At 64.6% G+C, this 26,606-nt stretch overlaps 5 protein-coding genes across 7 annotated transcripts; 2 read left to right on the top strand and 3 right to left on the bottom strand.

The window, feature by feature from the left end:
• Positions 1 to 116: 116 nt before the first annotated feature.
• Positions 117 to 3,534, bottom strand: CHLRE_13g586916v5 (uncharacterized protein). Its single transcript, XM_043069683.1, has 8 exons — positions 3,311 to 3,534; positions 3,199 to 3,237; positions 3,038 to 3,069; positions 1,982 to 2,015; positions 1,719 to 1,787; positions 1,424 to 1,493; positions 886 to 1,264; positions 117 to 745 (listed from the first exon to the last, which is right to left on the bottom strand). Exons 1-8 carry the CDS (start codon positions 3,503 to 3,505, stop codon positions 703 to 705), a joined length of 861 nt encoding a protein of 286 aa, XP_042917658.1. The 5' UTR covers positions 3,506 to 3,534; the 3' UTR covers positions 117 to 702.
• A 1,270-nt stretch (positions 3,535 to 4,804) lies between these two features.
• CHLRE_13g586883v5 (uncharacterized protein) lies at positions 4,805 to 5,795 on the top strand. Its single transcript, XM_043069682.1, has one exon. It carries the CDS (start codon positions 4,898 to 4,900, stop codon positions 5,084 to 5,086), a length of 189 nt encoding a protein of 62 aa, XP_042917657.1. The 5' UTR covers positions 4,805 to 4,897; the 3' UTR covers positions 5,087 to 5,795.
• Positions 5,796 to 5,958: 163 nt separating this feature from the next.
• On the bottom strand, positions 5,959 to 10,204 carry CHLRE_13g586850v5 (uncharacterized protein). Its single transcript, XM_043069681.1, has 2 exons — positions 9,856 to 10,204; positions 5,959 to 9,726 (listed from the first exon to the last, which is right to left on the bottom strand). Exons 1-2 carry the CDS (start codon positions 9,864 to 9,866, stop codon positions 7,311 to 7,313), a joined length of 2,427 nt encoding a protein of 808 aa, XP_042917656.1. The 5' UTR covers positions 9,867 to 10,204; the 3' UTR covers positions 5,959 to 7,310.
• A 47-nt stretch (positions 10,205 to 10,251) lies between these two features.
• CHLRE_13g586800v5 (uncharacterized protein) lies at positions 10,252 to 15,264 on the bottom strand. Its single transcript, XM_043069680.1, has 12 exons — positions 14,990 to 15,264; positions 14,763 to 14,855; positions 14,453 to 14,522; positions 14,118 to 14,215; positions 13,492 to 13,784; positions 13,164 to 13,315; positions 12,744 to 12,928; positions 12,207 to 12,569; positions 11,982 to 12,092; positions 11,741 to 11,800; positions 11,160 to 11,558; positions 10,252 to 10,917 (listed from the first exon to the last, which is right to left on the bottom strand). The coding sequence occupies exons 1-12, from the start codon at positions 15,059 to 15,061 to the stop codon at positions 10,588 to 10,590; spliced, it is 2,226 nt and encodes a 741-aa protein (XP_042917655.1). The 5' UTR covers positions 15,062 to 15,264; the 3' UTR covers positions 10,252 to 10,587.
• A 140-nt stretch (positions 15,265 to 15,404) lies between these two features.
• Positions 15,405 to 26,568, top strand: CHLRE_13g586750v5 (uncharacterized protein). Of its 3 annotated transcripts, none has more exons than XM_043069679.1 (16): positions 15,405 to 15,600; positions 16,044 to 16,194; positions 16,621 to 16,703; positions 16,901 to 17,009; positions 17,235 to 17,363; positions 17,519 to 17,797; positions 18,000 to 18,605; positions 18,768 to 18,854; positions 19,007 to 19,141; positions 19,379 to 19,651; positions 19,851 to 20,278; positions 20,505 to 21,007; positions 21,126 to 21,407; positions 21,648 to 22,909; positions 23,040 to 23,170; positions 23,332 to 26,568. In XM_043069679.1, exons 1-16 carry the CDS (start codon positions 15,536 to 15,538, stop codon positions 24,782 to 24,784), a joined length of 5,976 nt encoding a protein of 1,991 aa, XP_042917652.1. In that variant the 5' UTR covers positions 15,405 to 15,535; the 3' UTR covers positions 24,785 to 26,568. The 3 variants fall into 3 exon arrangements, with proteins under 3 accessions (XP_042917652.1, XP_042917653.1, XP_042917654.1); XM_043069678.1 differs by having other exon boundaries at positions 16,044 to 16,200; XM_043069677.1 differs by having other exon boundaries at positions 16,044 to 16,200; positions 20,484 to 21,007.
• The last annotated feature ends 38 nt before the right edge of the window (positions 26,569 to 26,606 follow it).

Genomic DNA, 26,606 nt, shown 5'->3' with positions numbered 1-26,606 from the left:
GCTGTGGAATGGGTCGGCACGCTGGGTTGGACTTCAGGGGCAGGGGCATGTGCAGTCTGGTGGTGTGATGCGCTGCTGGTAGGCACGGCCCATCAAAGCAGGCCAACCACATTGCAAAATCCGTGTCATTACACCGTGCCGCGCTGCGCGCCAGCCGCCAGGCCTCGTGTCAGTGCTCGCCTTTCTCCGAAGCACCCAAGTCATGGGGGTCACCTACTTGACAGCAGCACTGCAGTGCCTCCAGTGCAAGCAGCTTTCCGGTCACGGACGCCAGCCATGTCCTATCCAACGCACGGTACATGGACGAATAGTGCCAGCGGCATTGAGTGTTGGTAACCGGGATGCCCTTTGCAGGCTTTGTTGTGCGCAGTCACCGACAGCCACTTCATCACGTCATGGCCTGTCAACACCCAATCCAGTGGGCCGACCTTCACGTCAACGCCCACCTCAATCGCGCCCGTCAACTCCTGTGCCACCACCCTACAGCGCGCCCATTCAGCAGCCTCACGGCTGCATTCCGTATTGTAAATGTGAACGACGATTGCATCCGAATGTCAGGCCGCCCGAAGACAGTGAGGCGCTTCGCCGTACCTTGCGCGCAGAATAATCATGCACACACACAAGTTTGTATTGTGGGTCATTCCGACCCCACAGATCCCCGCCAAGCCCTGTTTCAACAGCGCTGCCAGCACGCGCTGCTCCTCAGAAGTCATCACCAGCGTAGTCATCGCGCGGGGGCGAGTCCCTGTGAGAGATGGGGCACAGCATGGGGTAAGCCATGGGTGCATGCAACCATTGGCGCCACCCAGCACCCTGCAAGCGACGCATTGATGCGCCAGCAGGCCACGGAGTGCGCAGCAGCTAAACCCACGCCAAGGGCCGCACCTGCGAGGAGACGGGCTCCGCTCCCGCGGGGGCGGGCTGCGGTCACGCGGCGGCGGGCTCCGCTCCCGGGGAGGCGGGCTGCGGCTGTCCTCGCGGACGCGCTCCCGCTCCGGGCTGCGCTCGCGCTCGGGGCTGCGCTCACGCTCAACACGCACCGGGCTCCGCTCCCGCGGGCTGCGGTCGCGCGGACTCCGATCGCGGGGGCTGCGGTCACGGGGGCTGCGGTCGCGGGGGCTCCGGTCGCGGCCGCGGTCAGCGCGCGGGCTGCGGCTGCGGCGGGGGGACCGGGAGCGGCTGCGTCGAGGTGACCGGCTGCTGCGCCGGCTGCTGCGGCGCGGCGAGCGGCTGCGGCTCCGGCGGCGGTCGTCGCGGCGCTCGTCTGCGAGACAAACCGTTCCATGTCGTGTTGAACACACTGAGTGTGAGCCATTAACATTCTATAAATCTGCATTCTTAAATCCAGATTTGACGTCAATGCACCGTGTTCCCCGTCTGCCTGTCTGGTCCACAGCGCTCTCACTCACTCCCCGCAACTCACCGCCCTTGGTCTTGGACTCGATGCGCATCATGTCGCGGGGGGTTTTGCGGCCCTCACGCGAGAACGTCACCTGCGGCATAAGCATGTCACCAGGCGACCGGTTATGAATGGGCCCTGGCAATGCCAGCCTTGCGGTACACCCGCACACCGCCATGGCCGTGCCTGTCTTGCCCAGCAGAACACCTCCGACGCCGATTCCCCGTTGCCATGAAGTGCCCTCAGCTCGACTGTCTGCACCCTGGGTGGTGCCAGTAAACGCCCGCCCAACCCGTTTAAGCCCCTGTGCCGGCCTCACCGAGATCTCGCGCCCGTTCACCACGGAGCGGTCCAGGTTGTACATGGCGTCCTCGGCGTCGCGCGTCTCCTGCGAGTCGGCATTCGCACAGTTATGTGATGGCATAGCAACTTGTTGACGGATGCAGAATGAAGATAACAGGCGAGGGAAAGCGGCATGGACCTGCCATCGGGTCCAGTGATCATCCCACAAATCCTCTAGCAGAAAGGTGCACATGCACACGCAGCTGCCTTTCGTGGCCGGCCTGTCAATGCCCGCCCCACCTTGAACTCAATGAAGCCGAATCCACGAGGGCGCCTGGCGGTTGCGACGAATGCAAGGGCAGTGGGGAGCCAAAACGCAGTCGTTAGCAGCGTTCCACGCACCTATAGCGATGCACATGGTGTGTAGTGCTCTCAACGAGCATTTGATTCCATCTCTGCCGCACCAATTCGTGCGACAGCGCGCACTCCAGCAGGGAAGGCAGCAAGGCCACACGTGCCCCTGCTTGCCCCCGTGACACATACTGGCGCATGCTCGCTACACACCCTGCCAGAACATCTCTTACACCAGCACCGCGCTAGCTTTACACATGCAAACTCACTAACACCTAGTTCGGGGGTCGCCGGCGGGCATACCCGTGAGTGAAGAGCTACATCACTTCTCGGCTCTCGGCCCTCGTGTTAATAAACTCGGGGGCTTGTCCATGCGACACCGCGCCTCGGCCCGACCAGTCAACGTCTCGCGCTCGGAGGATGCTTGCTTGCCACATGCTCGGACCGCGCGTGCTTGGGGACATGTGCTTGTGCTTGATCGCGAGGCCTCGAGCGCTTGGCCTCGTGCCCCTCAGCCCGGACTCTGCGGCTCTCACGCCTGATGCTCGCACGCTCTTGTTAACTGGTACCGTACTCCTCTCGGAATGCCTCATGCTCGGCGTGACTGCCGTCACTTGGGGTGCCCCAGGCTCGGGCAGGCTCAGACTCGGCTCTCTTGCTTGGGGCTCACGGCTGGGCTAATTGGTGGCATCGCCGATATCTCATGTCGTGCTCCACGGCGTTCGCGTGCTTCAGTCACATGACAGGGACAGCTCCCGCGCCACGGTTGCTGGGACAGTCGGATATGACGGCTGCTTCCAACGCAGGCCCGTCGTATGGACAACCCTACGGCTAGCTGGAACATTTGAAGCCCAAACGACGCAGCTACGGCGGATGCACCCCATATGCTAGACACGCGTCGCGGCCGCTAAACCGGGCTGTAAGGATGCGCGCGAACCGCGGGCTGGTGCCGGGGGGGTTTGCGATGCCTGCGTGCGCAACAAGGTCCATCCGACACGGACTTACTGGGTGTAGTAGTCACGCGGAATGTAGACGTCCTGTGTTTTGTAAGCATAGCATGCGGGCGGGTCAGAGAGCTGTGCCGAGTGCCAGCGAATTTCGGGCGCGCGCTTGCCCGATTTGCGCCATAACCCAGCCCGGGTATAATTTGCATGCAGCTTAATCACCTTGAGCTCGCCATACTTCTCAAACTTGGCACGCAGGTCCTGCGGAGCGGAGAAACGCAACCAGGTTGAGCAATAGCGCCGTCTCTGGAGCCTGCAGGCAGCCAGGACTGACCTCCATCCGAATGTCCAGCGGAAGGTTGCGCACAACAAGCGAAACACGCTCAGCCCGGCTTCCGCGGTCACCGCCACCGCCACCACCGCGGTCGCCTCCGCGGTCGCCACCGCGTCTATCATCGCGTCCCCGGTCTCGGTCCCGGTCCGAATAGCCCCGGTCGCCACGATCACGGTCACGGTCACGGTAAGACATGATGTTTATTACAGTAAGAGAAGTAATGGTCGGTCCCGGAAGTGAGTCCCAACATGTCCAACAACCCGCTCGGCCCCATGCAGTGCCCCATTCCCAAGGCCCCCCAGGAGGGAACCCCTGCAACTCCTGGCGCACATCCTCGAGAAAGAGGGGGGAAATCCATGGGTCAGGGGCGAGCCCCTGGAGGATGTGTGCGGAGGGCTTCAAGGAAACCCCCAGAGTGCGCCCGCCGGCCGTGTTGCCATTTCCCAGACGCTTCTCTTGCCAGGGGTGCCCCTGCTTCTTGCATCAACGCGGTTTCCAAATCAAGTGTCACTTATCTATGAGTTCATGAATGCGACAGTACAAGAAGGTACCACCCTCCACCTCAGGGAGACTCACACGGGCCCACAAGTGTCACCCCTGATTCTCACGGGATCCACAGGCAAGTGTCATGCGTTCCATGCATCTGTACCCCAAACCTCCGCCAAACCTCTTCCCATGCACAAAGCGTTCAGTGTATGCCTTGCAACGTGACAAAACCATCACCTTTCCACGTATATGGTAAAGGCATGCCTCGGGTCCCATATACTCGAGGTGGGCATGACCAACATGCTTCCCCTGCGACGTGACACGAAACCCGACTTTTCTCCCCTCCATACACCGCTTCACATGCAACCCGGGTCATCGAAATCCACCAGGCCGTCGCTGTGAAAGAAAGGACCGCGAGGTGGGGTGGGATTGGGAAGTCAGCAGCGGTTCTAGGGCGAAGACCATCAGGCACGAAGGTCATGCGCGCCTACAACAGTAGCGGAGACGCAGGAGGCAAGTGCGCTATGCACGGCAAACGTAACAGTCATTATCGAAGCTGTCATAGCAAGAGCCGTCTGCCTCTTTGGTCTGCGTGCTCCGGCAGAGCGCCACGGTTGCGGCGGTGGGGCTTTTGGCGGTGATGCGGATGTGCAGCAAGCCCGCCTCCCCAAACGCGCCCGGCAAGACAAAGGCCACAGGCTCCGGATTCTGTCCCTGCTCCAAATCCTGTCCTTGCTGCTGTGGCTGCTGCTGCTGCTGCGTTTGCGCGGCAGCCAACACGGCCAGCAGGATCGGCGGAGCGGCCTGTTCTGCGGAGCTGGCTGTATTCGTGCACACACACGCGACCGGACAAGGCTGTGGGCAAGGCGGCGTCGTGGTCGCCGTCGGGTTGCGCCACACCGTACGAGATGAGCAGGGCCCTCTCCCTCTCGTATGGCAGGGTGCTGGCGGCGCTGACGCCGGCCTGATCCAGCACATGCGAATAAATGTGTTGTTGCCGGTGTGCATCGACGGCAACTTGAACTCGTTGAACTGCATGACGCCAGGGTTCAGGTCGAGTAGCGGCTTTGCCCAGCCGGCCTTGTAGGCCTGCAGCGCGCAATGGGGTGCCTGCCGCGTCGAGCGGCGCGGCTGCGCCCATGCATGGGGTCCGAGGGGTCGCCACGCAGCCGCCGTTCACAGCCGCCTCCGCTGGCGCCTCCTCTGGCGCCTCCACTGGCGCTGGCGCTACCGCTGGCGCCGGTGGCGTTGCACACGAGGCGAGAGGCTGGGGCCAGGAAGTGGTGTTGAGTTGAGCAGATGCTGGCGGATGAGTGCGGCCATGCCCGGCAGCTGGCCCAAGGGAGTAGAGCCAGGAGCGCCTTCGCTGTTGTCAGGGCTTGTTATTGAAGATGCTTAAGACTAACAATTCGAAGTCGAGGAATCCAGCGAGCATAGAAGTTGGAGACGCCTGGAGCTGGCTTAGCCAGTTGAGGCTGCGAGGCACGGTGGGGCGGGGCGGGGCGGAGGTGGGGTCCGGGGTCAGGTCAGGTTGTTCCCACCGAGCTCAGGCAGGAACATGAGAAATTGGATGGGGTGTCCGTCCGTCCTTGTGTGAAGGTGACATTGCACGGGGGGTGTTAACAGGTACTGTTGTGTATAGTACACGGGCGGGAGTAGAAGGGAGAAACACCTGTACAGGTATGTTCCCCACGCAGCGGAAGCAGCACACAGCACAATGCACACTGCCAAGCCTTAAAACGCCCGATGCCAATTCCAAAGTCAGCCCCCGGTAGCCAACCAACACTGTCCTCGCCTAACAGGCTGTCCTGACGCCGCCAGGAAGTCGTTGGACTGTAGGGGGCACTCCAGGTTGACCACCCTGGTCGTGCCCGCCGCTGCCAGGTTGTTGACAGCAATGCCGTCTGGTGTAATTGATGGCTCCGGAGCCAAGTGGCAAAGGGGAGACACCAGGGTCTTGCGCAGGAACAGCTGGCGCTGGATGTAAACGTCAGGGTGGTTCCGTGGGCACACACCAAAGTTCATGGCGTGCACGCACATTTCAGTTTGTCCATGCAGCGTGCCGCTCCTCTTCCTCGGCGTCGGATCCGCCCGCCCCTGCTCGCCTGTCACAACCCCACCTTAATCGGACCCCACCTTGACGGACAATGCGGTAGCAAGGCAGCGTATTAAGCTTACATCGGTGCTGCATCCAACACCCTTTGAATGTTCATTGGAGGGTGTGTCGAATGGGCCGAACCCAAAGTCCGCAACTAACCGCACGGTGTCTGAGCAAGCAACATGGGCCTGCAGGGGCTTGCCCGGTTTCAGTGACCGGCATTGAATACCCCCGCTCACCCCGCCACGCGCCGCACGTCCTGCCAGTCGGTATTGCGTTAACCTACGCTAACACGGCGACACACGGCCATGCCGTGGCCATCCTCTTGCATTTGCATTCACACTAGCTAACATTTCTCTATCCTGGGGGACACGTGTCTCTCTCCTGTCCACGCCGATCGCCGCCATTCCTTCGTACTTTGATGACGGCGCCAGCAGCGACTTGTACCAACTGTGACTGCCTGAACCCTCGATCGGCCAGACAGGTACTGAGGCACTGCTACGCATGCAGCCAAACAAGCGAAACTTGCCACTCCTTTTTGCAGCCATTCTAAGGAAGCCATGCGCACACAGCATCGTTTGGGACTGGGCCCCCGGGGTTCTGCCGTCCTCAGGGATCACCTACCCCTGTCCGTGCGTGGACGCGTGCTGTGACGCATTCGAGCACCTGCGGACACGGAATCTCATCCATCATCGCATCAAACCACAACAGCTAAGCGTCCTTGACTACACCATTTCACGTGCCGCACGAGGCAGGAAGGCATGCAAAGATCGTGCGCACCGCTTTGTAATCACACGCGCCATTCTTATAAAACATATACCACACTGCTGCCTTAACTGTAGTGGTCATCCAATGCATTGCGGCTCGACGTGCGTGTCATTCATTCACCCTGGTGCACTCGTGGGTGCCCCAATCCTGCTTCCGCACTTGCAGCCTGGCAATTTACTTTAGTTCATGGTCGCTTGGGTGGTACAAGACCATACGCATGGAGCCTCTCAACGCCGGTCAGTGTTGCCATCAACAACTCCATTGACATCACACTAGCCTGCATATCTATTCAACCGTGCTGATAATACGATGGCACGCTGAGCCATGGCAACTACTAGTACGTATGGTGCTACGACTACCAGCCGTGACATACGTGTACAAAGAATGTTTATCAGCCAAGATCACTTATGCCCGGCAACTGACAAAAACAACACAGCATACGGTATTTCACAGGGGTTCGCAACACGGCCACGACCGGGATGCGACGCCAGCACGGTTGCCGTAAAATAATGTAAGTGGGCCCGCTAAGGTGCATAGCGGCTGAAGCAATTCACGTGTGGGCCTAAACCAACCGTGCCATGCCCTTTATTCATCCAACAAGTCCTTGAGGACGCTCCATGCTGCGCTGTTATTACTTAATACTTAGCGTTACTGCAACGGAATGCTGCTCCACTCCACCTGCCCCTCCCCTTCGCCAACAACCGCCGCTTCCGCCTCCGCGCCCTCACCTCCTCGACCCGCAATCCCGATGTCGCCCACGCCCACGCCGCCGGCACCTGAGCAACCCAGCAGCCCTTGGCCGCTGGCAGCGCCCGCAAAGCTGCCTCGCCGGCTGTCCCAGCCGTTCGCCTGGTGGTGCTGGCTCTGCAGCACCAGGCGCGAGAAGGCCCCACTCGCATGGCCGGGGCTGACGCCGCCGCTCTGCGACGCCGTGCGGGTGTGTGGGCTGCTGCCAAAGGCGGCCGCGTGCAGCGCACTACTCATGGATGCGCGGTTTGCCAGCGCGCCGCTGTCGCTCGGCCGCAGCCGCGGCTCGCGCTGCCACGACGTTGGCAGCGGTTGCGTGGAGCACTGGCGCGGCACCGACGACGCAAACGCTTGCGGGCTGCCGCTGGCGCCGCCGCCGCTAGCGAAGCCGCCGGCAAAGCTGCCTTCGGCATAGCAGCCAGCGCCAGCGCCAGCGCCAGCGCCGGCCTCGACGTCCGCACGCCCCGCAAAGCTGGACATGCGCACAGCGGTGGCCCAGGGGCCCTCCGCGCCGCCCATAGTCATCATACGAGGCCGCGGCACCATAGCGGGCGGCGTGGCCACCCGCACTGATGGCGAACCCTGCCAGTCCGCTGCCGCTGCCGCTGCGGCCGCCGCCGCGTTGTGCAGCTGCCGGCTGCTCTGGCTGTGCGTGGCAGTCATCACCAGAGCGGGTGGCGCCCCCTGGGCGTGGGCGTAGGCGTGGAGCTGCCCGACAGGCAGCGCCGACAGTGTGCAGGCGCGCTGCAGCATGGCACGTGCGCTGTTAAAGCCGCCGCCGTCGCCGTCGCCGCCGCCGCCGCCGCCACCGCAATCGCCGCCACCGATGGGACCCTTAGCCCCGGCTTCGGCCTCGGCCTGGTGGTCTGCACACGGCTCGTAGGCATCTGCAACGCAGGGCGCCAGGGCTGCAGCGGAGGCGACGGCCGCTGGCGCCGCAAGCCCGTTCTCATTGCGCCGCCAGACATGGCACACCGCGTGCACGCCTTGCACCGCTGGGTGCACAGGTGCACCGTCCTCGGCGCCAGCGCTGCCGGCTGCCTCGCTTCTCGCTCCAGCTGCAGCCGCGGCAGCCGCCGCCGCCGCCGGCTGGCCCACCTGCGTTGCCGCGAGGCGCTCGCCGCTGCCGGGCGGCGCCGCGCAGGCGCCCCAGCCGTCAGCCGGCTGCTCTGCGCTCTGCAGGCCGTATTCCTCGCACCCCTCGGACCGAGAGGCCGCACCGCACGGCCCCGCATGAGCCAGACGCGAGTAAATCACATGCGGCTGCAAGACCTGCATGTGCGGGTGGGGTGCCCCGACCGCATGCCCGTGCACGCGCGGCGGCCCCGCTGGGCCACCGGCGTCGCTATCGCCGCGGCGGCGTGCTAGCTCGTCCACCTCATGCATCAGCGCCTCAAACACTGGGCACGGCAGCGGCGGCATCTCTGGCACTGGGCCCCCCTCCTCAGGGCGCGGCTGCAGCAGGGGCGATGCGGGCGCCGACGCCGCCGATGCGGCTACCGCCGCCACTGCGGGTTCGCCCCAGCAGCCCACCACGCCGTCCTGCGTACGCACGCACGCGGCACTGCCGCTGACGCTGCGCTCAGCCGCAGCTGACTCCACGCCCCTATGCCATGCAACCATGCCTGAAGCCGTGCCTGCGCACGGACTCGCGCTGGATGCCTCGCCCGCCGCCGCCGCCACGGCCGACTGTGGCGCCGGCGTCACAGTGCTGGTGGTCGTCGCCGTCGGCGCCGCCGCCGCCCGGGAGGCGCCGGCCGCGACGGCATTGCAGTGCACGTGCGTGGACGCGGCGTGCAGCCAGCGCTCTACTCGCGCGCGACTGGCTTCGCGCTGCAAGGCCTGGTGCACCAGCTGCTGCTGCGACTGGCTCAGCTCCGTGAGTCGTGCAAGCGCCTCCGCCGCCACATGCTCCGCCCGAAGCCTGGCTCGCCGCTCCGCCGCAAGCGCGCAGCGCAAGCTCTCGTTTTCCTCCTCCAGGGAGCTGACGAGCAACTCCAGGTCGTTGCTGAAGCCTCGCTCGAAGCCAGCAGCCGCGTGAGTGGAGAGGGTGTGGGCGCCGTCATGGCCGTGATGCCCGCCTGGAGCTGTGTGGCTAATCAGCAATTGAGTGGCGAGCGAATCTAGGTAGCTCATGCTGTAGGCGTGATGCAGTGCGGGTGTGGATGGGTAGCCGGCCGCGTGAACGCCAGCACGCGGTGACACGGCAGTGGCAGCCGACACCCCGACCCCCGCTTGGGGCTCGGTCCGCAGTCGCCGAGCTCCTCGCGAGGAGGTTGTCCCAGGCGAAAATGGACTGCCCGCCGGAACACCGGCCCTGCGCATCACAAGAAAGCCCGCGGGCCCAGAATTAACGACGCCGGTACTCCAACGGCCCTTCCTCGCGAGCTACCACGAGGCAACGGTCTATGAAGAGCTCCGAAACAGTTTGAACACGTTCCCCTACCTGTTGTGCATTTTGTGAGCTTTTGCAACCGACACGCAAGGCCTTCCGCGTTCGGCTTGCTAGGCCCACGGCGTCGCCCGCGGCTGCTAATCTGCTTGATGTATCCAGCGGTAATGCGACGAGGAGCGGCGGGCACCCAATCGCCTAGGCCTCGCTGGTCCTGGGCCTTGGCATGCCGCTTCAATTCCTAACCTGCCGTTGAGTTCCTGGAACGGATATCTGACAGCGCTGTTTCAGTAGGCTTCGGGCTCAAGGCTCTGAAATGTCGGTGAGCGAGTCGAGCGCCCAGGTAGGGTAGGCAAGGCAAGCGTCACGTCTTTGACGCACAAGCGAAAATTGCGAATTCACCAGCGCCACGCAGTACAGATTCTCAAAGGATATGACTGCCTGTTGACTTGATTATTGGAGGAAGTGGCGTTGCAAAGTTCCCGAACTCATCACGCAATCGCTAATCCTTTCGACATCAAGGATTGAATCGGTTCTAGTATGGCATGTGCGTGGCATAGCTTAGGTCACGTTCTTCAGCGCTGAGGCAGTGCCGGAAGCCCGCCAAAACACACAAGGCGCGCTCAGCCCTCGTCTGCTTCGCCGGCCCCAGCGGCCTCCTCGTGAGCAACGGCGCCTCCTCGTCAGCTGTGACGCTTGCTCATCAACACAGACCCAACATCCCAACCAACCAGCCAACCAGCCCATCGGAGCAAGGTAACCCCGTGAACTCAGCCTTTCAGCTGTCTAGCCCCAGGCCCCAGCCCCCGCGCGGCCGGCGCCTGGGCCCGCCGCCGCATTCGCATCCTCCTCCAGGGCCAGCTCGCTAAACTCGTCTGCCAGCGTGGGAGCCGCCACCATGACGCTTTCGAACTCCACGTTGACGTCATCGCGGTCATCAAGCCTCAGCTCCTCCGCAAGTGAGCGCGTGTGCGCTCGCTCCAGCCCAGCGCACACGCACACGCACAGCATGCTGAGTTTGGGCAGGCGGTGCGCGACGCTGAGGGCGGCGGGCGTGAGCTGCGGCAGGGTCCGCAGATCTAACTGCTCAAGCGAGCTCGCTAGGCCCGATAGCGCCTGAGGGGGCGTGACGCGCGAGGGACATGGTTGGTGTAATGCACAGCCGGTCACGGTGCAAGCCAGCTTGCTCAGTGCGAGGCAGCGCTGTTAACACGAACAACCCGTAACAACGCATCTTGCTCATAGGAGGAAACCAACGCGGGCTGTCAATAGAAAGGCCTTGTCAACAGGCTTAACCCGACGTACACAAAAAGACGTTCCCGCCAGCTTGCCCCTCCGCCTCCGCGACTGCCTCTCACCTGCACTCCCTCGTCGCCCAGGTTATCCAGCTTGGACAGCACGAGGACCTTCAGCGCCGGCAGCAGCCCCCCACCTCCTCCCAGCACGCCGGCGCCGGAGCCAGCACCCTCTGCACCGCTTGCCGCTGCCCCGGGGCCGCGTCCTCCGCCTGCACGGTCCGCAGCTCCAGCTGTGCCGCCCTGCGGTGTCCCGGCGCCTCCTGGCGTTCCAGCGTCACCGCCGCCGCCGTCACACATCTGCGTAAGGAAGGCGTTGTCCACGCCCGGCAGGTCGATCAGCATGAGCGTGGTCACGCCCGGTGTGCAGCGCAGCGCCGCCAGAGACGCCGCCGTCAGATGCTGGCAGCTCTCCAGTTGGAGCCCGGTGAGCGAGGGCAGCGGAGGCAGGAAGGCCATGGCCTGAACAGGAACAATGCATGGCGGGACGTGGGCGGTGGGAGGGGCGTTTGCGAGGCAAAGGGCAATCCCGGAACGCGAGCAGAAATGTGGCTGACCGAGTGACAACGGCATTGACAGCTTTTGCTGACAGGTCAGCCTCCGGATGCAACTTCCGCCCTACCCCACCCTGGCCTCGCTCCCACCTCATCTTGTACGTGTTGGCAGTTCAGGACCAGCCGCTTCAGCTTGTCCGCCTTCTCCAGCTGCACGCAGATACGCACAGGCGGTTTGCCGCAGTACCGTACATGCCTTTGGCCCGCCAGGTAGGGTCCAAAACAGAGCCACCCACTCCCATGCCACGCTATGGAAGCCGCGCTTCGTGCAATGCTGCACGAGCCCCTGTTCCCAGAATCACAGCGCAACACACAACACGAGTTGGCGCACCTGCATCAAGCCCCGGCGCAAGACCACGAAGGTCATGAAGTTCTCAAGGCCCGGAAACACGGACGTCAGCCGTGCCACCGGCTGCGGCTCCGTCGCGAGCGGCATGTCCAGCTGCGCGTGTGTCGAGGTGGCCAGCGGACGTCACATGGAAAACAAGAGCGCAGTTGACGCCGGAGAGGGTTGTTATTGCAATATTATGTAATCTTTGACTTCAATCAATCGCACCTCGCCTAGGATGAGTGTCCGCACGCTGCTCAGCACCGGGCCGTAGTACCCAGGCCAGGCCGCCCCCGGCGTTGACAGAGGCGACACAGCTGAGGGCAGGGGCGGGGGCCGCGGCGGCGAGCCTCCGCGCGATGCAGACCGAAGCAGTGCTGCTAGCGCCGCCGCTGGCGTGGTCGGTGGCGTGCCGCCGCCACCCAGGGACGGCTGCCGTGCTGGCCGCTGGGGCGCAGCTGCTGCCGCGAGGCCGGGCCCGGCGGCCTCTGGGCCCGCTGGGGCGCGCGTTGCCGCATCGGCGGCTGCGGCGGCTGCCGCCGCGGCGGCAGCCTCCGCTGGATCGATGGTGGGTAGCGTTATGGCCTGCACCTGTAGGCGGACACATCAGCACGCCAGTACAGCAGTGCACTGTCTGCTGTTGCACAGCCGCACGCCCCGGGTCACGCCGCGCATGAGCAAGCACCGCGCACGCTCGCATGGTAGCCACATTGGACCTTCAGCATTCGTGTGCTCGTCTGTCAGGGGCTCCGGGCGCGCGCCTACCTGCAGCATCTCCAGCTGCGGGCACGAGCCGGCCAGCAGCTCCAGGGCGCGCTGGTCCAGCTGCATGCACAGCGACAGGTGGCGCAGGCTGCTGCCCAGCTGGCCCGCGCGCAGCTCCGTCGACGGCAGCGGCTCCGAGTGCCACCAGCCCAGCGCGCGCAGCAGCGGCTGACGCGCCAGCGGGCCTGTATGATGAGCCGGCACGAAGGCGCAGGGTATCGTGAGGGCCGGGGAGGTTAACGGCACCCGCCGTTCTGCTTGCCGCCTCAACACAGGCCAAAAGGTTTGTGCAGCACCGTGCAACACGGGGCCGACCGCACACGCACGGGACGGACAGCACCCCGCCTGACGGTTCCGGTGCACAGATGAACCGCACGCGCACAGATCGGCCCATCGGCACACGCGCGAGAGAGCGCTCACCGGGGTCTCGGTCCCAGAAGGCCATCGACAGCTCCACCCGCAGGGCCGTCAGGGCTGTCAGCGCCGTCAGCGGCTCCAAGGTATAGTTGGTGCCATGCACTGCGCTGGCCGTCAGGCTCACAAGCCCGGTGAGCCGAGCGATGCTGGAGTATCTGCAGCGACGTGCAGACACGGCGATATATCAGCATAGGATAAACGCGGTGGGAGCGTTTGGTGCACCCCAAGTCCGTAACCCGGAACCTCCACGTGTCGCAGCACCTGTCAATGGCAAACCCGCTGCCTGCGTCACGAACCAACCGCTGTGCAACCTAGACCCATGCTTGCTTACCCCACGCGCGTGACCGCTTCCGTGTTGCCCAGGTTGAGCCGCTGCAGCTTGCTCAGCCCGTCCGCCAGCGTGCGTGCCGCCGCGTCCGTGATCTTCCAGCCCTCCAGACTGAGGTCAGTCAGCGTGCTTCCCAGTGCGGCTACGGAGGCCACCGCCGACGCGTATTGCACCGAGTCGGTCACTACGCCGCCGTGCAGCGGGGGCAGCCCCAGCGCGGTGACCGAGGTGAGCGCGGCAAGGATGCCGCGGCAGCAGCGGAAGGGCAGAGTGGGGGTGGCAGGAAAGCGCACCTCCTGGGGAGTGCGAGGGCAGGGCGTTGGGTTATGATACAGCTGGCATTTGGTACAGGAATTACTATCGTGGCCAGCTAGTCTCCTCCGCTTTGGTTTGTATGAACGAAGCCTGTCACTTGCGGGACTGTAGGTGACGTTGTGTTCCGCTGGTCTGCTACCTGGCGTACGGCAAACCTTGAATGAACATGGCCTCACAAGATTAGGAGTAGGAGGACGGGGAGTAGGAGGGTAAGGAGGAGGACGAGTATTCATAATGCCCGGGCTACACATGCTGCAGTTTGAAGGAGCGCGGACCGCAGAGCACGCGAAGACACCCGAACAGGGCATTCGCACCTGCACTTTGCCGAAGACGCTGAGGTGTGTGAGCACCACGGTAAGGAAGTTAGCTTCGCGCTCCCCGTCATCCCAGGTCCAACCCTCAAAGTAGAAGTCTGTGGGGCAGTGCAGTGCCAGGGTAGTATGACATGCGTATCGACATTTATGTGATGCTTCTCAGGGTTCCTGTATGCTGCTCCGTAGCTGCACCGGGACCCGCAAACCAGCCTCTACGCTGCAGCGATATGTTGCCACAGCCACCCTGGCAAAACCGATACAAGCACCGCCAACCCGTAACAGATGCCCTTGCATCTGTTTCCGACGGCTTTCCCGCTGTTGCACGCCCGACCCACATGCCAGTGAGGTGAGGCGGTACAGTAGGCGGCTGGTCTGCAGCGCCTCGCACTCCTCCACTTTCATAACCTGCAGCCACAATGCGGTACCAGCACCAGCGGGAAGAGATTTACAGCATGCGTGGGCACACAGGACGCAACGTGTCGCTTCCAGAGGCTCATGCGCTGGCACTACAATGTTTAGGGGTATTGGCAATTGGGCAGTATGGAAGCCAAGCTGCAAGTGCTGTCGCCGCAGACTGGAAAGGCCGAGCCATGAGCACACCGACAGGACCATCTTCATGACCACCTTTACACATGCACCACTTACCCATCCGTTGGAAGCCGAGTCGACCAGGTCTCTAGCGACTGAGCAAGTGGCTCGAAAGCTTGGGAGAGAGGCATAAGGCAGCGCCGCAACCACCTGCGTCAGGACTGGGGTCACGAAGGAATCGCATACATCCGGAGACCGCGCCACGCCGTACAGCGTTCCTTCCCGCATGCGTGTGCTGCGGGTCGTAGTTCTCGACGTGCATTCGTCGTGACGAAAGGGTTCACCTGCGCAATTATGTCTCGAGGCAGCTCCTGCAGGCTACGGGAACCTCGTGGGCCTGCCAACCGGCCCGACATCTGTTGGCAGAGTGCGGCGAAGTCACAACATTTCTTCTCGATCGGCTCTAAGGCAGTTACTTTCTATGATGAAAGTGGCGTCATCTGTAGACAATGTAAATGCAACACAGCAGCTCTCGGCAAACGCGGGGACAGCGTCAGACGTGCAGCTCGGCCACTGGCGCTTTATTCTTATTATTAAAACGAAGTTCGAGCCGAAGTGGAGCACGATCTATGTGCGGCACCCAACCCTGCGAATTCCCCATATGCAATCCGGTCTTTGGCCCATTCCTCGTCCAGGGCCTAAACCTGCGCTCCCAACTCAGACATTCAACAAGTGCAGTTCCTGGTTCTATTTTTAGATTTGTTCAGTAACCATTGTCGTGTGACGCGTGCAAAGTTTCATTACTCGAAGATGCGGCCGCAGCTAGAGCTTAAACCTATTATGAAAGTATCGTCAAATTAGCGAAGGCGCGGCTCAGGGGCCAGGGGAAGATGACTGAGTCGCAAATCTCTTTGGTTCGCTCGGCTGTGAACGCGCTCTACGTCGCGCAAGATGGGTGAGTGGATCTGTGTGCGTATGCGACTGCTTCAACGGCTGCGGTCATGGTATGCGTGTCTTTTCGGGCGGGAGCCGTCGCGATGTAGCAAGCCTGAGGGCTTCCGGCGCCTTTCGGCTTGGCCTGCTAGTATGTGCTTCGTTCCTAAGATTCGTGACGCGTTTCCCGGCCGCTCCTTGGGAGCGCGTGGCCACAACCCTCGCCCAAACCGCCGCCGATGTCTGCTAACGACGCTGCACTGGGCCGTGCTTCTTCGTTACTTAGTGGCGTTATAACAGGTTCTGTCGCTGAGGCAGCAGATGGCGTGGCCTAGCCTTGAGCGTCACCTGACCGCTGTTTGTAGTGCTGCACGTCGCCGAGAACGGCAAGGCACGTTCACGCATACCGTTTCCGTCAGCGGCAACGAACGCCGCCCACCCCTTACCCTGTGTGCGCCACCGCAGGGCGACGCGCAAAGCCGCAGACCACTGGCTGCAAAACTTTCGGAACAGCGCGGGAGCCTGGCAGCTGTGCGTCGCGCTCCTTGCGCGCCCGGGCCTGGCGGACTATGAGTACCACTTCGCTGCGCACTCACTGCGCCTCGCCTGCAGCAAGGTGCCGGTGAGGGGGCTGCGCGAGGGACTTGCATGATGTGATAGGCTGCGGGTTGGGGTGGCGGGTGCTTCCGATCCGGCGGAACAGATGACGGCCGTTAACGGGTGTGCAGTACGGGCGTGCAAAACCCAATACTGGAGTCCCGGTTTTGTGGTCAAGAACATGGTTTTGCGGACCGCATGGGCATTTCAGCTCCAAACACGTTGACCAAGCACAAAGACAGGGTGCCGGGGCGCACGCGGATGGTATTGCGATTGTGGGCGCGAGTTACAAGGCTGAAGCGTGTTGTCAGGGGGTTGCGTCAATACAGCCTCTGCAGAACCTAGCGTGCGCCAGTCTACATATTGCCTTCATAACCTGTGCGGCCGACCGCCGGAGAACTTGCGTTGCATTTTTGATGGTGGATGCCCTAAACTATCTTTGCAGGAAATACTAGACCCGACCGTGCTTCAAGGCCTGGCTGCGCAAATCGCGTCGTTGCTGCTATCCAGCGTCAATGCAGGCGCCTGGTGAGTATCGGGCGTCATTTAAAAGCGTGTTTGTGCGCTGAGCTGGCTGCCTGGTTCCACCGGACATAAGCACCTGGCATGCCACTGGGAATGGCACGGTAGCAGGCAAGGGGACCAGGTGGAGGGGTGGGTCCAGGGATTCAAAGACCAGTCGGCTTACGTTCTGCACGGTCTCACCTGCTGCTGATACGATGCAGGCCGGTGGCGGGCCAGCTCAGCTCGGCCCTGGCGGCGTTGACGGTGCGCGCGACGTGCTGGGAGGAGGAGGCGCTCGTGCCGCACCTTTTGTCGTTGCTGGCTCCCCAGGTGAGAGTCCTGCGGCGGCCTTGCACCACTGCGTACTGCGTACCGGGCATTGCACGCATAGACGCGCTTGAGCACGCCTCACGGTGCCATGAAGGTGCCGTTGGTCTGTTGTGTCAAGTGCTGTGCGCCTGGGATGAAGCAACCGGTACTGGCTGGCTTGTGTTGCCAGGACTGCTGTAGCTCGCTCGCCTACCTCTGCGCCACTGTTGTTGTGACTGCGTGTAGGTGGCCACGGCCATGCTTGCTGACCTGGCGCTTGGCCACGCAGCCGCCGGCGCACCCGGCGGCGCGGGCTCGCCAGTGGTGACGGCGGCGGTGGCGGCGGAGGCCGGCGCCGTGTATGCGCTACTGCAGGTGCGTTTGCATTGTATTGAGAGAGGCACTCGCCTCGGCAGCCTGGCGATTGGAACGTGTGTGTGCTCGGTTGCCCCGCCCACATCCCCTCATTTAAGCCATAAATGGTTGAAAGCTCATGCCTCGCGCCCCCTCGCCGTCGCCGACCGCAACAGGTGGTTAGCAACCTGCCGGAGGCCTGCACCTCCCGCGCTGTGTGCGCGCACACGCAGCGCAAGGCCGTTGTGGCCGCGGCGCTCGCCAGCGACGCCATGGTCGCGCCACTGCTCCGCGCCGCCGTTGTCGGCAGCCGTAACCTGGGCGCAGGCGCGGCGGGCGCCCAGGCGGGCGCCGCCAGCAGCGGCGCGGCGCTGCGTCGCGCAGGGCTGCAGCTGCTGCGCGCCTGGGCGGAGCAGCTCGGCACGGCGCCGCGCGCGCTGGAGCATGAGGTGGAGGTGAGCTATGGGGGAGCGAGGGCGGGGCGTGGGAGGACCCACGAAGTTTGGTGTGCTCGCAGTGCAAGGGCAGATGTGGCGTTGCAAGACAGCGCGCCCCTGCTGCGAGCAGCCTCGCGCCAACGCATGCTCTTGATTGACCCAACATTTAAATGCCACAACGGGAGCAATCACACGCCACTACCGCACATGCCCTGTGCAGCTGGTGAGCTGCCTGTACGAGTCGCTGGTGACCTCGGACACTGCCGCCCTGGCGGCCGAGTGCCTGTGCGGCCTCATCAACAACTGCGTGCCGCGCCGCGACGGCGACGGTGGCGAGAACAGCCTCAGCGGCTACCATTCGGACTCGTCGTCCTCCTCATCCATGCTGCTGCTCTCGGACGCGCCGCCTGGCGGCGGCGTGCCGCCGGGTTTCAACGGCTGGCGCCGCGGCGGCGGCACCGTCGGCACCACCGTCGGCACCACCGGCAGCGCCACAATCGCCAGCAACTGGAGCGAGGCCGGCTTCCGGCGCAGTCGTGGCATGGGCGGCGGCCCGGGCGGCGCGCCCAGCCGTGGTAGCTCGGGGGCCCACCAGCGCATCGCGAGCCCGCTGGCGACGGCTGCCGCCGCGGCGGCGGGGCACAGCAGCGGCAATGGCATGCTCGGCATGGCCGGGCTGGCCGCGGGCGCGGGCCTGAGCGTTCAGGGCGTTCTGGCGCTGTCGCCGGAGCGGCAGCTGGCGGCCACGCTGCTGCTGCAGCGGCTGCTGGACGGGCTGCAGGGGCTGCTGCAGAGCGCGGCGGTGGTGTACCGGCAGCAGTACCAGGTGTGCGGGGGCTGTGAGGCCGCGCGTTTTGTGTTGAGCGTTCTGCTCGTCTTGCACTTGAGTGGCCATGCTTCAGATGCATACGCACACATCCCCGCGCTGACACATCCTGCGCATTTTGTGTGGCTTGTGCCGGTGCACCCGCCCTCGACCATATCACAGGCCGGCCTGGTGTCACCGCAGCCCGGAGTCGCGCCCGACAGCGACACCGCGTTCTGGTGCCTGTGGACGGACGGTGCCGTGCTTCAGGTGAGCTCCCGGGGCAACCTTCCAACTCGCTGCAAAGTGGCCAGAGGGGCGGCACCCTCGCCACTGCTGCAGCGCTGCGGTGCTGCACGAACAACACTTTTTGACATTTACCATCTCTCCGCTTATCCCCTCATGCTGTTGACTGCTTACAGGCCATCTGCAGCGTGCTTTGCGCCGCCGCGAGCGCGGTGCTGCCGCCGGCGCTGCGCGGGGACGTGGCACTGCAGGGCCGTTTTGCGGTGCTGTGGCCGCAGCTGATGGCGCTGCTGGGGCACAGCAACCCTGAGGTGGGTGCGGGCTTGTTGTTGGTTACAGCCCGAACGGATACGGTAGTTGAAGGTGCGGTGCAAGCAGGGCGGCAGTGCGGTGGTGGAGAATGCGGCGCTTGTGCTGGCGCGGTCCCGGGCGGCCTCATCGGGCTGCTACGCCCTGCACCTGCTGCCTCGTACCTGACACTTGACTCGACTGCCGTACTTTCCCGTGCTCGCGCACCCGACTGCCGTACTTCGCCTGCCGGTGCACAGGTGGCGCTGGCGTGCGTGTCGTTCTGGCAGGACACCTACCTAGCGCAGCTGCTGCAGAGCTGCGCGCCGCCGCCCGCCGCCGGCGCGCAGCAGACGGCGCTGCAGGCGCACATCGCAGCGCAGCAGGCAGCGCAGCGGCTGGCCATGCTGCAGGGCCATCTGCCGCTGCTGGGGCAGCTGCTGGCGGGACTGGTGTCGCGCGCGGCGCTGGGGACCGAGGCGGCGGCCACAGCCACCGCGGACGCGCGCGACCTGCCCGAGGAGGTCCGCATGGTGAGTGTGGCTGCTTTGACACCGTGTTGCTTGCATTGCCTGAGTGGGCGAACTTCTCCTAGGTTGTAGCCTCCGGTGTGTGCTTCTCCTGTGCATGGACACCAGCACCAGACCGGCTGCTCACGCCATCGGGCCCCGTGGCCGAGTGCAGCGACCGGGCCAGACAATGACGCAACACACATCGCCGACACACGTGCAGGTGCGGCGCGAGTTGGGCGCCACAATGCGCGACCTGGTGGATCTGGTGGGACTTGGCCACGTGGCCGCCTTTCTTGAGCGCATGATCTCCGAGCACGCCCTGCAATTGGGCGCCGCCGCCACCGCCGCCGCGGCCAGCAGCAGCAACAGCACCGCCACCAGCGCCGCCCACAGCACCGTCCACAGCGCCGCGCAGAGCATTGCCACCAGTGCCGCCAACAGCAACGCGAACAGCGTGGAGGTGGTGCCGGTAGGCCCCGGAGAGGAGGTCCGCATCGGTGATGCCACGGTGGCGGTGGCGGGCGGCAAGCCCGGCACGCCGCCGGCGACGGGCCCTGGCGGGCTGGTGGTATGGACGCGGCTGGAGAGCTCGCTGTACGCAGCCAATGTTGCTTTGTGCAGCGGCGGCGGTCTGGCGGGTGCCATCAGGTAAGTGAGCTGTGGCGTTCATCTGGGTCGATCTGGGTCGATCTGGGTCGGACAAACTGGGCTGCTTCTCCCACAGCTCCGCACACGCTCGGCGCATGCTCTTGACGCTGCGTTTGCCTCAGATGCGCGTGCGTGGGCACCGCGTCGGCGTGTTGCTGTCTGTCTTATCCGGCCCGCACTGTGTCGTGTGCTGACGCATGCACAGGACGCCCACCCGCCCCAACAGGCCGCCGCCCAACGACAACTCCACGGGCTCCGCCGGCAGCACCAGCACCCTGGCCTCGCCGCCCGGGCCCCACGTGCCACCGCACACGCACCACCAGGGCCAGCCGGCGCCTCGCGCCGCGGCCGCCGCCGCTGCCGCCGCCGCCGCCGTCAACGGCCCGCCCGTCGATGACGCGCACGTTGCCTCCATCATCAACGCCGCCGCCGCGGCGGTGGTGCACCCCGCCTCCTCGCTCAAGCTGGCGGGCACAGCGCTGACGCTGGTGGGTGGCATGGCGCCCTGGTTTGCGCTGCACCCGGAGGTGCTGGCGAGGCCGCTGGACGCGCTGCGGGCGGCTCTGCGTAGCCCAAACGAGAAGCTGGCGCGCAACGCCGCCACTGCGCTGAACCGGCTGTGCGTGCACCGCGGCTGCGCGGCGCTGCTGCTAGGGCGCTACTCGGGCTGGGTAGCCAGCCTGCTGGAGCTGCTGCCGGGGCCGGGCGTGACGCTGCGGCACAAGCCGGGTGAGCTAGCCAGCGTTTTGTCCCTGCACTTGCGTTTTGTCCATGTCCTCGCGCGCGGCATATGGCATTGTATGGCACGATATTGACGGCCGCCCTTTCTCCTTTCCAATGCTGGCAGCGCCGGGCGTGGACATGACCTCTCGCGAGCTGCTCATCGCCTCGCTTATGCGCCTGGCCTGCAACGGCGCCGCCTCACCCGGCGCTACCGGCAACAACGCCGGCGCGGATGCCTCCGGCGCGGGGACCGACAGCGAGGGCAACGTCGCGATGGGGGAGCAGTCGGCGGCGGGCGGCGATGCCGCGGCGGCCTCCGGCTCCGAGCTGAGCCCGCGCGAGCTGTTGCGGCAGCTGCTGGCGCCGCGGGTGCAGGCAGCCATTGAGGAGCTGGACAGACTTGCAGGTGCGTGGGTCGTGAATGGAGGCTGAAGAGGCCTGCCGTGTTGTTGTCAGGCGACGCCGCCAGCACGCATGACGGCATGGGTGCCAGTATGTGTGCAGCGTACCGGGACGACAGAGCGTTGCGGGCAGTGCCATTGCCGGAACGCATATCAGGCAACACTGCCCCGACACCCCCTCTCCACCCTGCATCCTTACTGCTCTTGCCTAACTGCGCAACCCCGCCTCGTCGCCGTCGCTGCAGGCATGCTGCGGGATGCCGTCAGCTCCGGGGCGCTGACCACTCACCTGGAGCACTGGCGCGGCTCGCGCCGTCAGCTGCAGGTCCAGCTGCAGCAGCAGCAGCTGCAGCAGCTGCAGCAGCTGCAGCAGCAGCGGCACGGCCCGCCGCCGCCGCCGCCCCCGCCACCTCCGGCAATGCCGCTGGGCTGCCCCTTTACCCCGGCCGACGCCGTCAATGCGCGCGCGCCGCTGTGCCGCGCCGCCGCGCCCGGCGAGCTGCAGCAGCTGGGCGCCGTCGCCACGGTCGCGGCGCAGCGCGTCGGCGGGCTGGCGTCCATGCTCATGTTCATCCCGGCGGCGGGCCAGGTGCAGGACATGGGCGGCGGCGGGCACAGCCGCGTCATTCGCAGCGCGCACGAGGCGCTGCTGGCTTCGGCGCCGCCGGACGGCGACGCGGCCGCGGTCGTGGTGGCGTCACTAGTGGTGCAGATGGTGCGCACCGTATGGCCGCACCTGGCCGGCTGCCTGCAGGGGGCGAGGCCTGGCGCGGAGCAAGGCAAGGACGGCGCCACTAGCGGTGCCGCGGCGGATGGGGCATCCGCGGCCCCCGATGAGCAGCAGCAGCAGGAGCAGCAGGCTGCGGAGCAGCGGGCGGTGCTGCTGGAGACGCTGGAGGGCGCGCACCTGCTGCCAGCAGCCTGCTCGCTGCTTCAAGGCTCGCTGCTGGTGGCCGCGGCCGCCGGTCACGTGCTATCCACCGGCGCTGCGGACCTCCTGTCTAGCGCCAACACCGTCCTGGGCGTGTCGCACGGCGCGCCGCCCATCCCGCCCACCGAGCAGCAGGTTGCGGCGGTGCTGTGGCCCGCGAACCTTGACTGGTCCGAGGCCGGCCCTGCTGCGCAAGGAAACACATCCGGGGTTGCCGGCCGCATCGGCGCAGCGGCGGGCGCGCTGTACCTGCAACAGCAGCGGCAGATGCTGGCGCTGCAGCCGGGTCCGCCGTTGTGCGTGCTGCAGCTGGTGCTGGGCTGCCTGCCTGTGTGCGGCGACCTGATCACGCTCAGGCAGGCGGCGCAAGTGCAGCAGCAGCACGCGCAGCAACACCAACAGCTGCAGCAGCTTCAGCAGCAGTTGCAGCAGCTGCAGGGGAAGCAGGCGGCGCATCAGCCCCAGCCAGAGCCGGACGCGCGGTCTATGCAGCAGCTGCTGGAGGGCTCGGCGGTTGCGGAGCGCTCCGTTCAGGAGGCGTGCACGGTCGCCAAGGAGGCGTGCTTGAGCCTACTGGTGAGCGAGCTGGGTTGAGGCGCACGCACAAACCAGTCCCTCCGCGCCACACTCGTAACATTGCACCTGTTACAACATCAGGCATAGCTCACCCGTTCCTCTCTTACCTCTCCAATTGCGTGTCTTGTAGGCTCCTCGCAGCCTGCCCGGCCGCAGCCACGCGTCCGCCGCCCTGGCGCCCGACCCCGAGCGCATTCTGGCCGTGCTTCCGGTGCTGCAGTCGCTGCTGCTGAACGCACCGCAGGGCCTGGCCGCTTCAAGGTGCGTAATGTCCTGCCGTGGATGTGCCGTCTCACATGCGACAGTCCTGCCTTGAATGTGCCTTCTCACGGGCGTGCCGTGCCTGCCGTACGTCTTCCACCCATCAACCACCCCCAACCCGAAAACATCATATGTTTCCGTTCATCAACTGTGTTCCGCAGGGAACTGCTGGAGGTGGTGGTGGCCACGACCGTGTCCTGCATGCACTGCAGCGACCCGGAGGCCTGCCGCGCGCTGCTGGATTGGACGGCGCTGCTGCTGGGCACCACAGGCTTTGCGCCGCAGCTGGGAGGCACTGGCCCAAGCCCTGCCTCAACCGCGCTCGCGGCCGCCGCCATCGGCTCAAGCATCGGCGCTGCAGGGCCCGGCGCCGGCGCCGGAGCGGCGGGCGGCGCCAAGGGCGCACCTGGCAACCCCGGAGGCGGCCGTGGACACAGCACCGGCTTGGCGGCGCTGTTTGCGCGCTGCCGCGTCTCGCCGGCACTGGAGGCGGCATACGCGGAGATCGCGTCGCAGCTCGACCGGCCGGTCCAGTGCTGCCCGCCCAACGCCATTGGGCTTGTGTACTCGCAGACCGTGGCCGAGAGCGGCGTGCTGGGTCCGGCGGCGGCGGCTGCTGCCGCCGCTGCCGCGGCCAACGCTGTTGCGGCGCGCGCGGCCGGCGCTGGGCCGGGCTCGGGCACCTCTACGGCCGGCAACAGCGCCAGCTCGGACTTGGTGTCGCTGCAGGCGCAGCTCCAGGCGCAGGCGCACCTTCAGGCACAGATGCAGATGCAGGCACAGCTGCAGGCGCAGGCCACGGCTGCGGCGCAGGCGCAGGCGCTGGGGCTGCAGGGCTTGGGCGGCGCGGGAGGCATCCCCTCGCTGGGCATGCTGGGCGGCGCAGGCGGCATGATGGGTCTGGGTACCTTCGGGGGAATGGGGGGCATGGGCCAGCAGCAGCAGCAGATGCTGATGATGCACGGTGGCCGCCTGACCAGCATCAACGTCAACACCTTGGGCGGCGGCATGAACGTGAGCGGCTTGGGCGGCGGCATGAACGTCAACGCGATGGGCGGTCTGGTCGGTGGTGGTGGCCGGCAGCCGGGCATGTTCGGCATGCTGGGTATGCCGGCGCCGGCACCGCCCGCGCCGCCGCCGCCGCTGCAGCCGGTAGTGGGCTGCCTGGGCTCGGTACTGGTGCTGTCGCTGATGGTGGCGGCCAGCGTCGGCATGCCGCCCGACCTCATGCTGCCCATCAGCAACTGCCTGCACAGCGGCTGGCTGGCCATGGGCGGCGCGCGCTTCCGGACCTGGCTGCGCTCGGCGGCCGTGGAGCTGTCGGCGCCGCCGGGCGGCCACGCCCCCATGGCTGCAATGGGCGCCGGCATGGGCGGCATGGGCGGCATGGGTGGCGTGGGCGGCATGGGCGGGGCGGGGATGATGGGCATGGTGGGCGGCAGTGGGCCGTTCAGCGTGGGCGGCGGCCTGCCGTGGGCGCGGCTCACGTCGGACCTGCTTGCGTTGTCGCTGACGGAGCTGTGGGGCGACGACTGCGAGCGCGATGTCGTGAAGTTCAAGCGGGCGCTCAAAACGCTCTGCGGCGGAAAGAAGAGGGGCACGGGGCCATACTAAACTAATGATGCTGGCAAACTGCATGGGCGTGTGTAGATGGACACTGGGCATGCCAGCGTGCCGGGACCGCGACGCTATGCGGCGTTGCAGGGCGGACGCGCGTGCGCATGTGTGAGAGAGACAGAGAGAGCAAGGGCGGTAAATTCTAGAACGCGCGGCAGCGTATGGCACGGCACGCTCAGCGCACTGCTCAAATGTCCACGTCGCACAAGCAACACGCAGCGGTGACACGGCGTTTTTTCGATGTGCATGATAGCTTCTTTTATCGGTATGGTCGGAGATCGGATGACCTTCGGGCGCTGTGCGTTTTGCGCATTCTTATCGATGCGCTAATAAACCTTCGGGCGGAATAGGGTTTGGGTCATGTTCATTCTGTTGGGGTCGTCGATTGGGGTCGTCAATGCCTGCAAGAACTCATGCGTGCGTGCATCAATGGCGATTGAACACGGACCTTGCTAAGGTTGTGCGGTTACATCCGAATACCGGAGGCTGCACGCAGATGAGCCACATGTCCGACGCTTCTGAAACCGTGTCGCTTATGAGCACAACCGGCTTTTACGCTCCTTACCGCAATGGCGAACGTCGTTCCGTGTTGAGTACCGTACACTTGATGGAAACCGTGAGGCATGGCATGCCGGTGCACTCGTGCGTTTGAGTGTCATGTTATTAGGGAAAGGAGTATGTCCTTTCAACCGCCCATCACCATGAACCAGGCCATGCATTCAGCGCGGCTGCGATATGCAGTGAACATATTGCAGCCAAGCATCGTGGCCTGGCAAAAAATAGCTCACTGTGATGTGTCCTGCTGATGGGCCGCATGGCTCCAGTGAAGTGGGCAAGTGGTGCACGGTGCGGTTGAGGCGCTAGCGCGTGTGGCTAGCGCGTCAAGCACCATCACACAGCACTTGATGGGTTTGTGCATTGTCGCGCATGGGAGGGTGTCATCAGCTCGTGATGGATACACGCGGCTTGGCAAAGAGCAATGCTGTGGAATCATGAGCATGAGGAGAAGTGCCGGGGTGCTGCACAAGGATCAGTAAAAACAACCAGGCATCTGCGTATGTGGTACGTGTGCCCCTTAAGTTATATCCTGCCAAGGAGAGATTGTGGCAGTTGAATGGGCACGACTGGTGAGGGCCTCACACCCTCTGCAAGGAAAACGGGAGATGTATTGGCACTGCGTGCATTACCTTGGCCTTCGTGCCCGTGCGATTGTCAGCATGAGCCGGAGATGCCGATGCCGACTGCACTGGGGAAGTTGGGAGAGACTAGAAGTACTGCTAGACCGCCGCAACTGGAGCCGACTTGAAGATGCGAATCGTGCGGGTGGCAGGAAGCCCAGGTACAGCAGAACACGGTAGCGGGTGTGAGGTGGCGTTGACCGCGTGAAGAGAATAGGAGATTGGGTTAGGCGGTTACCGTGTGGTAGTGCGCTGCATGTCCAGCTGGCGTAGCACATCCTATGGGCCTCCCCTAACCAGGGGTGGGTTCTGCTAGAGACAAATGGCTCAGACTGTTGTCTTTAGAGAGCCACCTCTCAAATGGCATTAAACCGATACCGTAGACGCACGCCGCATTTTGTGTAACTTGCGCTTGCATGAGCAGAGAGCATCGGCGGCGGGGTTGGAGGCTGTTAAGGTGTTTGGCGCCTGCATGGGCAGCGAGTGCCGACAGCAGGTAGAGAAGCTTTGGAGATGTCAGGGGGGAGGTTCGGAACACGCCTCGCATGGCCAGCGCGCGAAGCCAACGGAGCCTGCCCGGCCTGCTTGTAACAACCTGGACAGTACGCAAATTTGCTTGGTTTTTGCATGGCCATGTAGCC

The sequence above is a fragment of the Chlamydomonas reinhardtii genome, chromosome 13, assembly GCF_000002595.2.
Source record: "Chlamydomonas reinhardtii strain CC-503 cw92 mt+ chromosome 13, whole genome shotgun sequence".
Taxonomy (NCBI): Eukaryota; Viridiplantae; Chlorophyta; class Chlorophyceae; order Chlamydomonadales; family Chlamydomonadaceae; genus Chlamydomonas; species Chlamydomonas reinhardtii.
Note: the sequence above shows the minus strand (reverse complement) of the source record. Positions and strands in the feature narration are given on the sequence as shown.

Coding starts and splice junctions, on each gene's coding strand:
- CHLRE_13g586916v5 (XM_043069683.1), bottom strand. CDS start 3,505: ATGTCTTACCGTGACCGTGACCGTGATCGTGGCGACCGGGGCTATTCG. Junction 1,494..1,718: donor TGAACGGGCGCGAGATCTCG/GTGAGGCCGGCA, acceptor CTTATGCCGCAG/GTGACGTTCTCGCGTGAGGG. Junction 1,265..1,423: donor CGAGTCCAAGACCAAGGGCG/GTGAGTTGCGGG, acceptor TTTGTCTCGCAG/ACGAGCGCCGCGACGACCGC.
- CHLRE_13g586883v5 (XM_043069682.1), top strand. CDS start 4,898: ATGGGGTGCCTGCCGCGTCGAGCGGCGCGGCTGCGCCCATGCATGGGG.
- CHLRE_13g586800v5 (XM_043069680.1), bottom strand. CDS start 15,061: ATGTCGGGCCGGTTGGCAGGCCCACGAGGTTCCCGTAGCCTGCAGGAG. Junction 12,929..13,163: donor CTTCTGGGACCGAGACCCCG/GTGAGCGCTCTC, acceptor CTCATCATACAG/GCCCGCTGGCGCGTCAGCCG. Junction 11,559..11,740: donor GCCAACACGTACAAGATGAG/GTGGGAGCGAGG, acceptor GTTCCTGTTCAG/GCCATGGCCTTCCTGCCTCC.
- CHLRE_13g586750v5 (XM_043069677.1), top strand. CDS start 15,536: ATGACTGAGTCGCAAATCTCTTTGGTTCGCTCGGCTGTGAACGCGCTC. Junction 16,704..16,900: donor AGCGTCAATGCAGGCGCCTG/GTGAGTATCGGG, acceptor GATACGATGCAG/GCCGGTGGCGGGCCAGCTCA. Junction 18,855..19,006: donor CGGACGGTGCCGTGCTTCAG/GTGAGCTCCCGG, acceptor GACTGCTTACAG/GCCATCTGCAGCGTGCTTTG.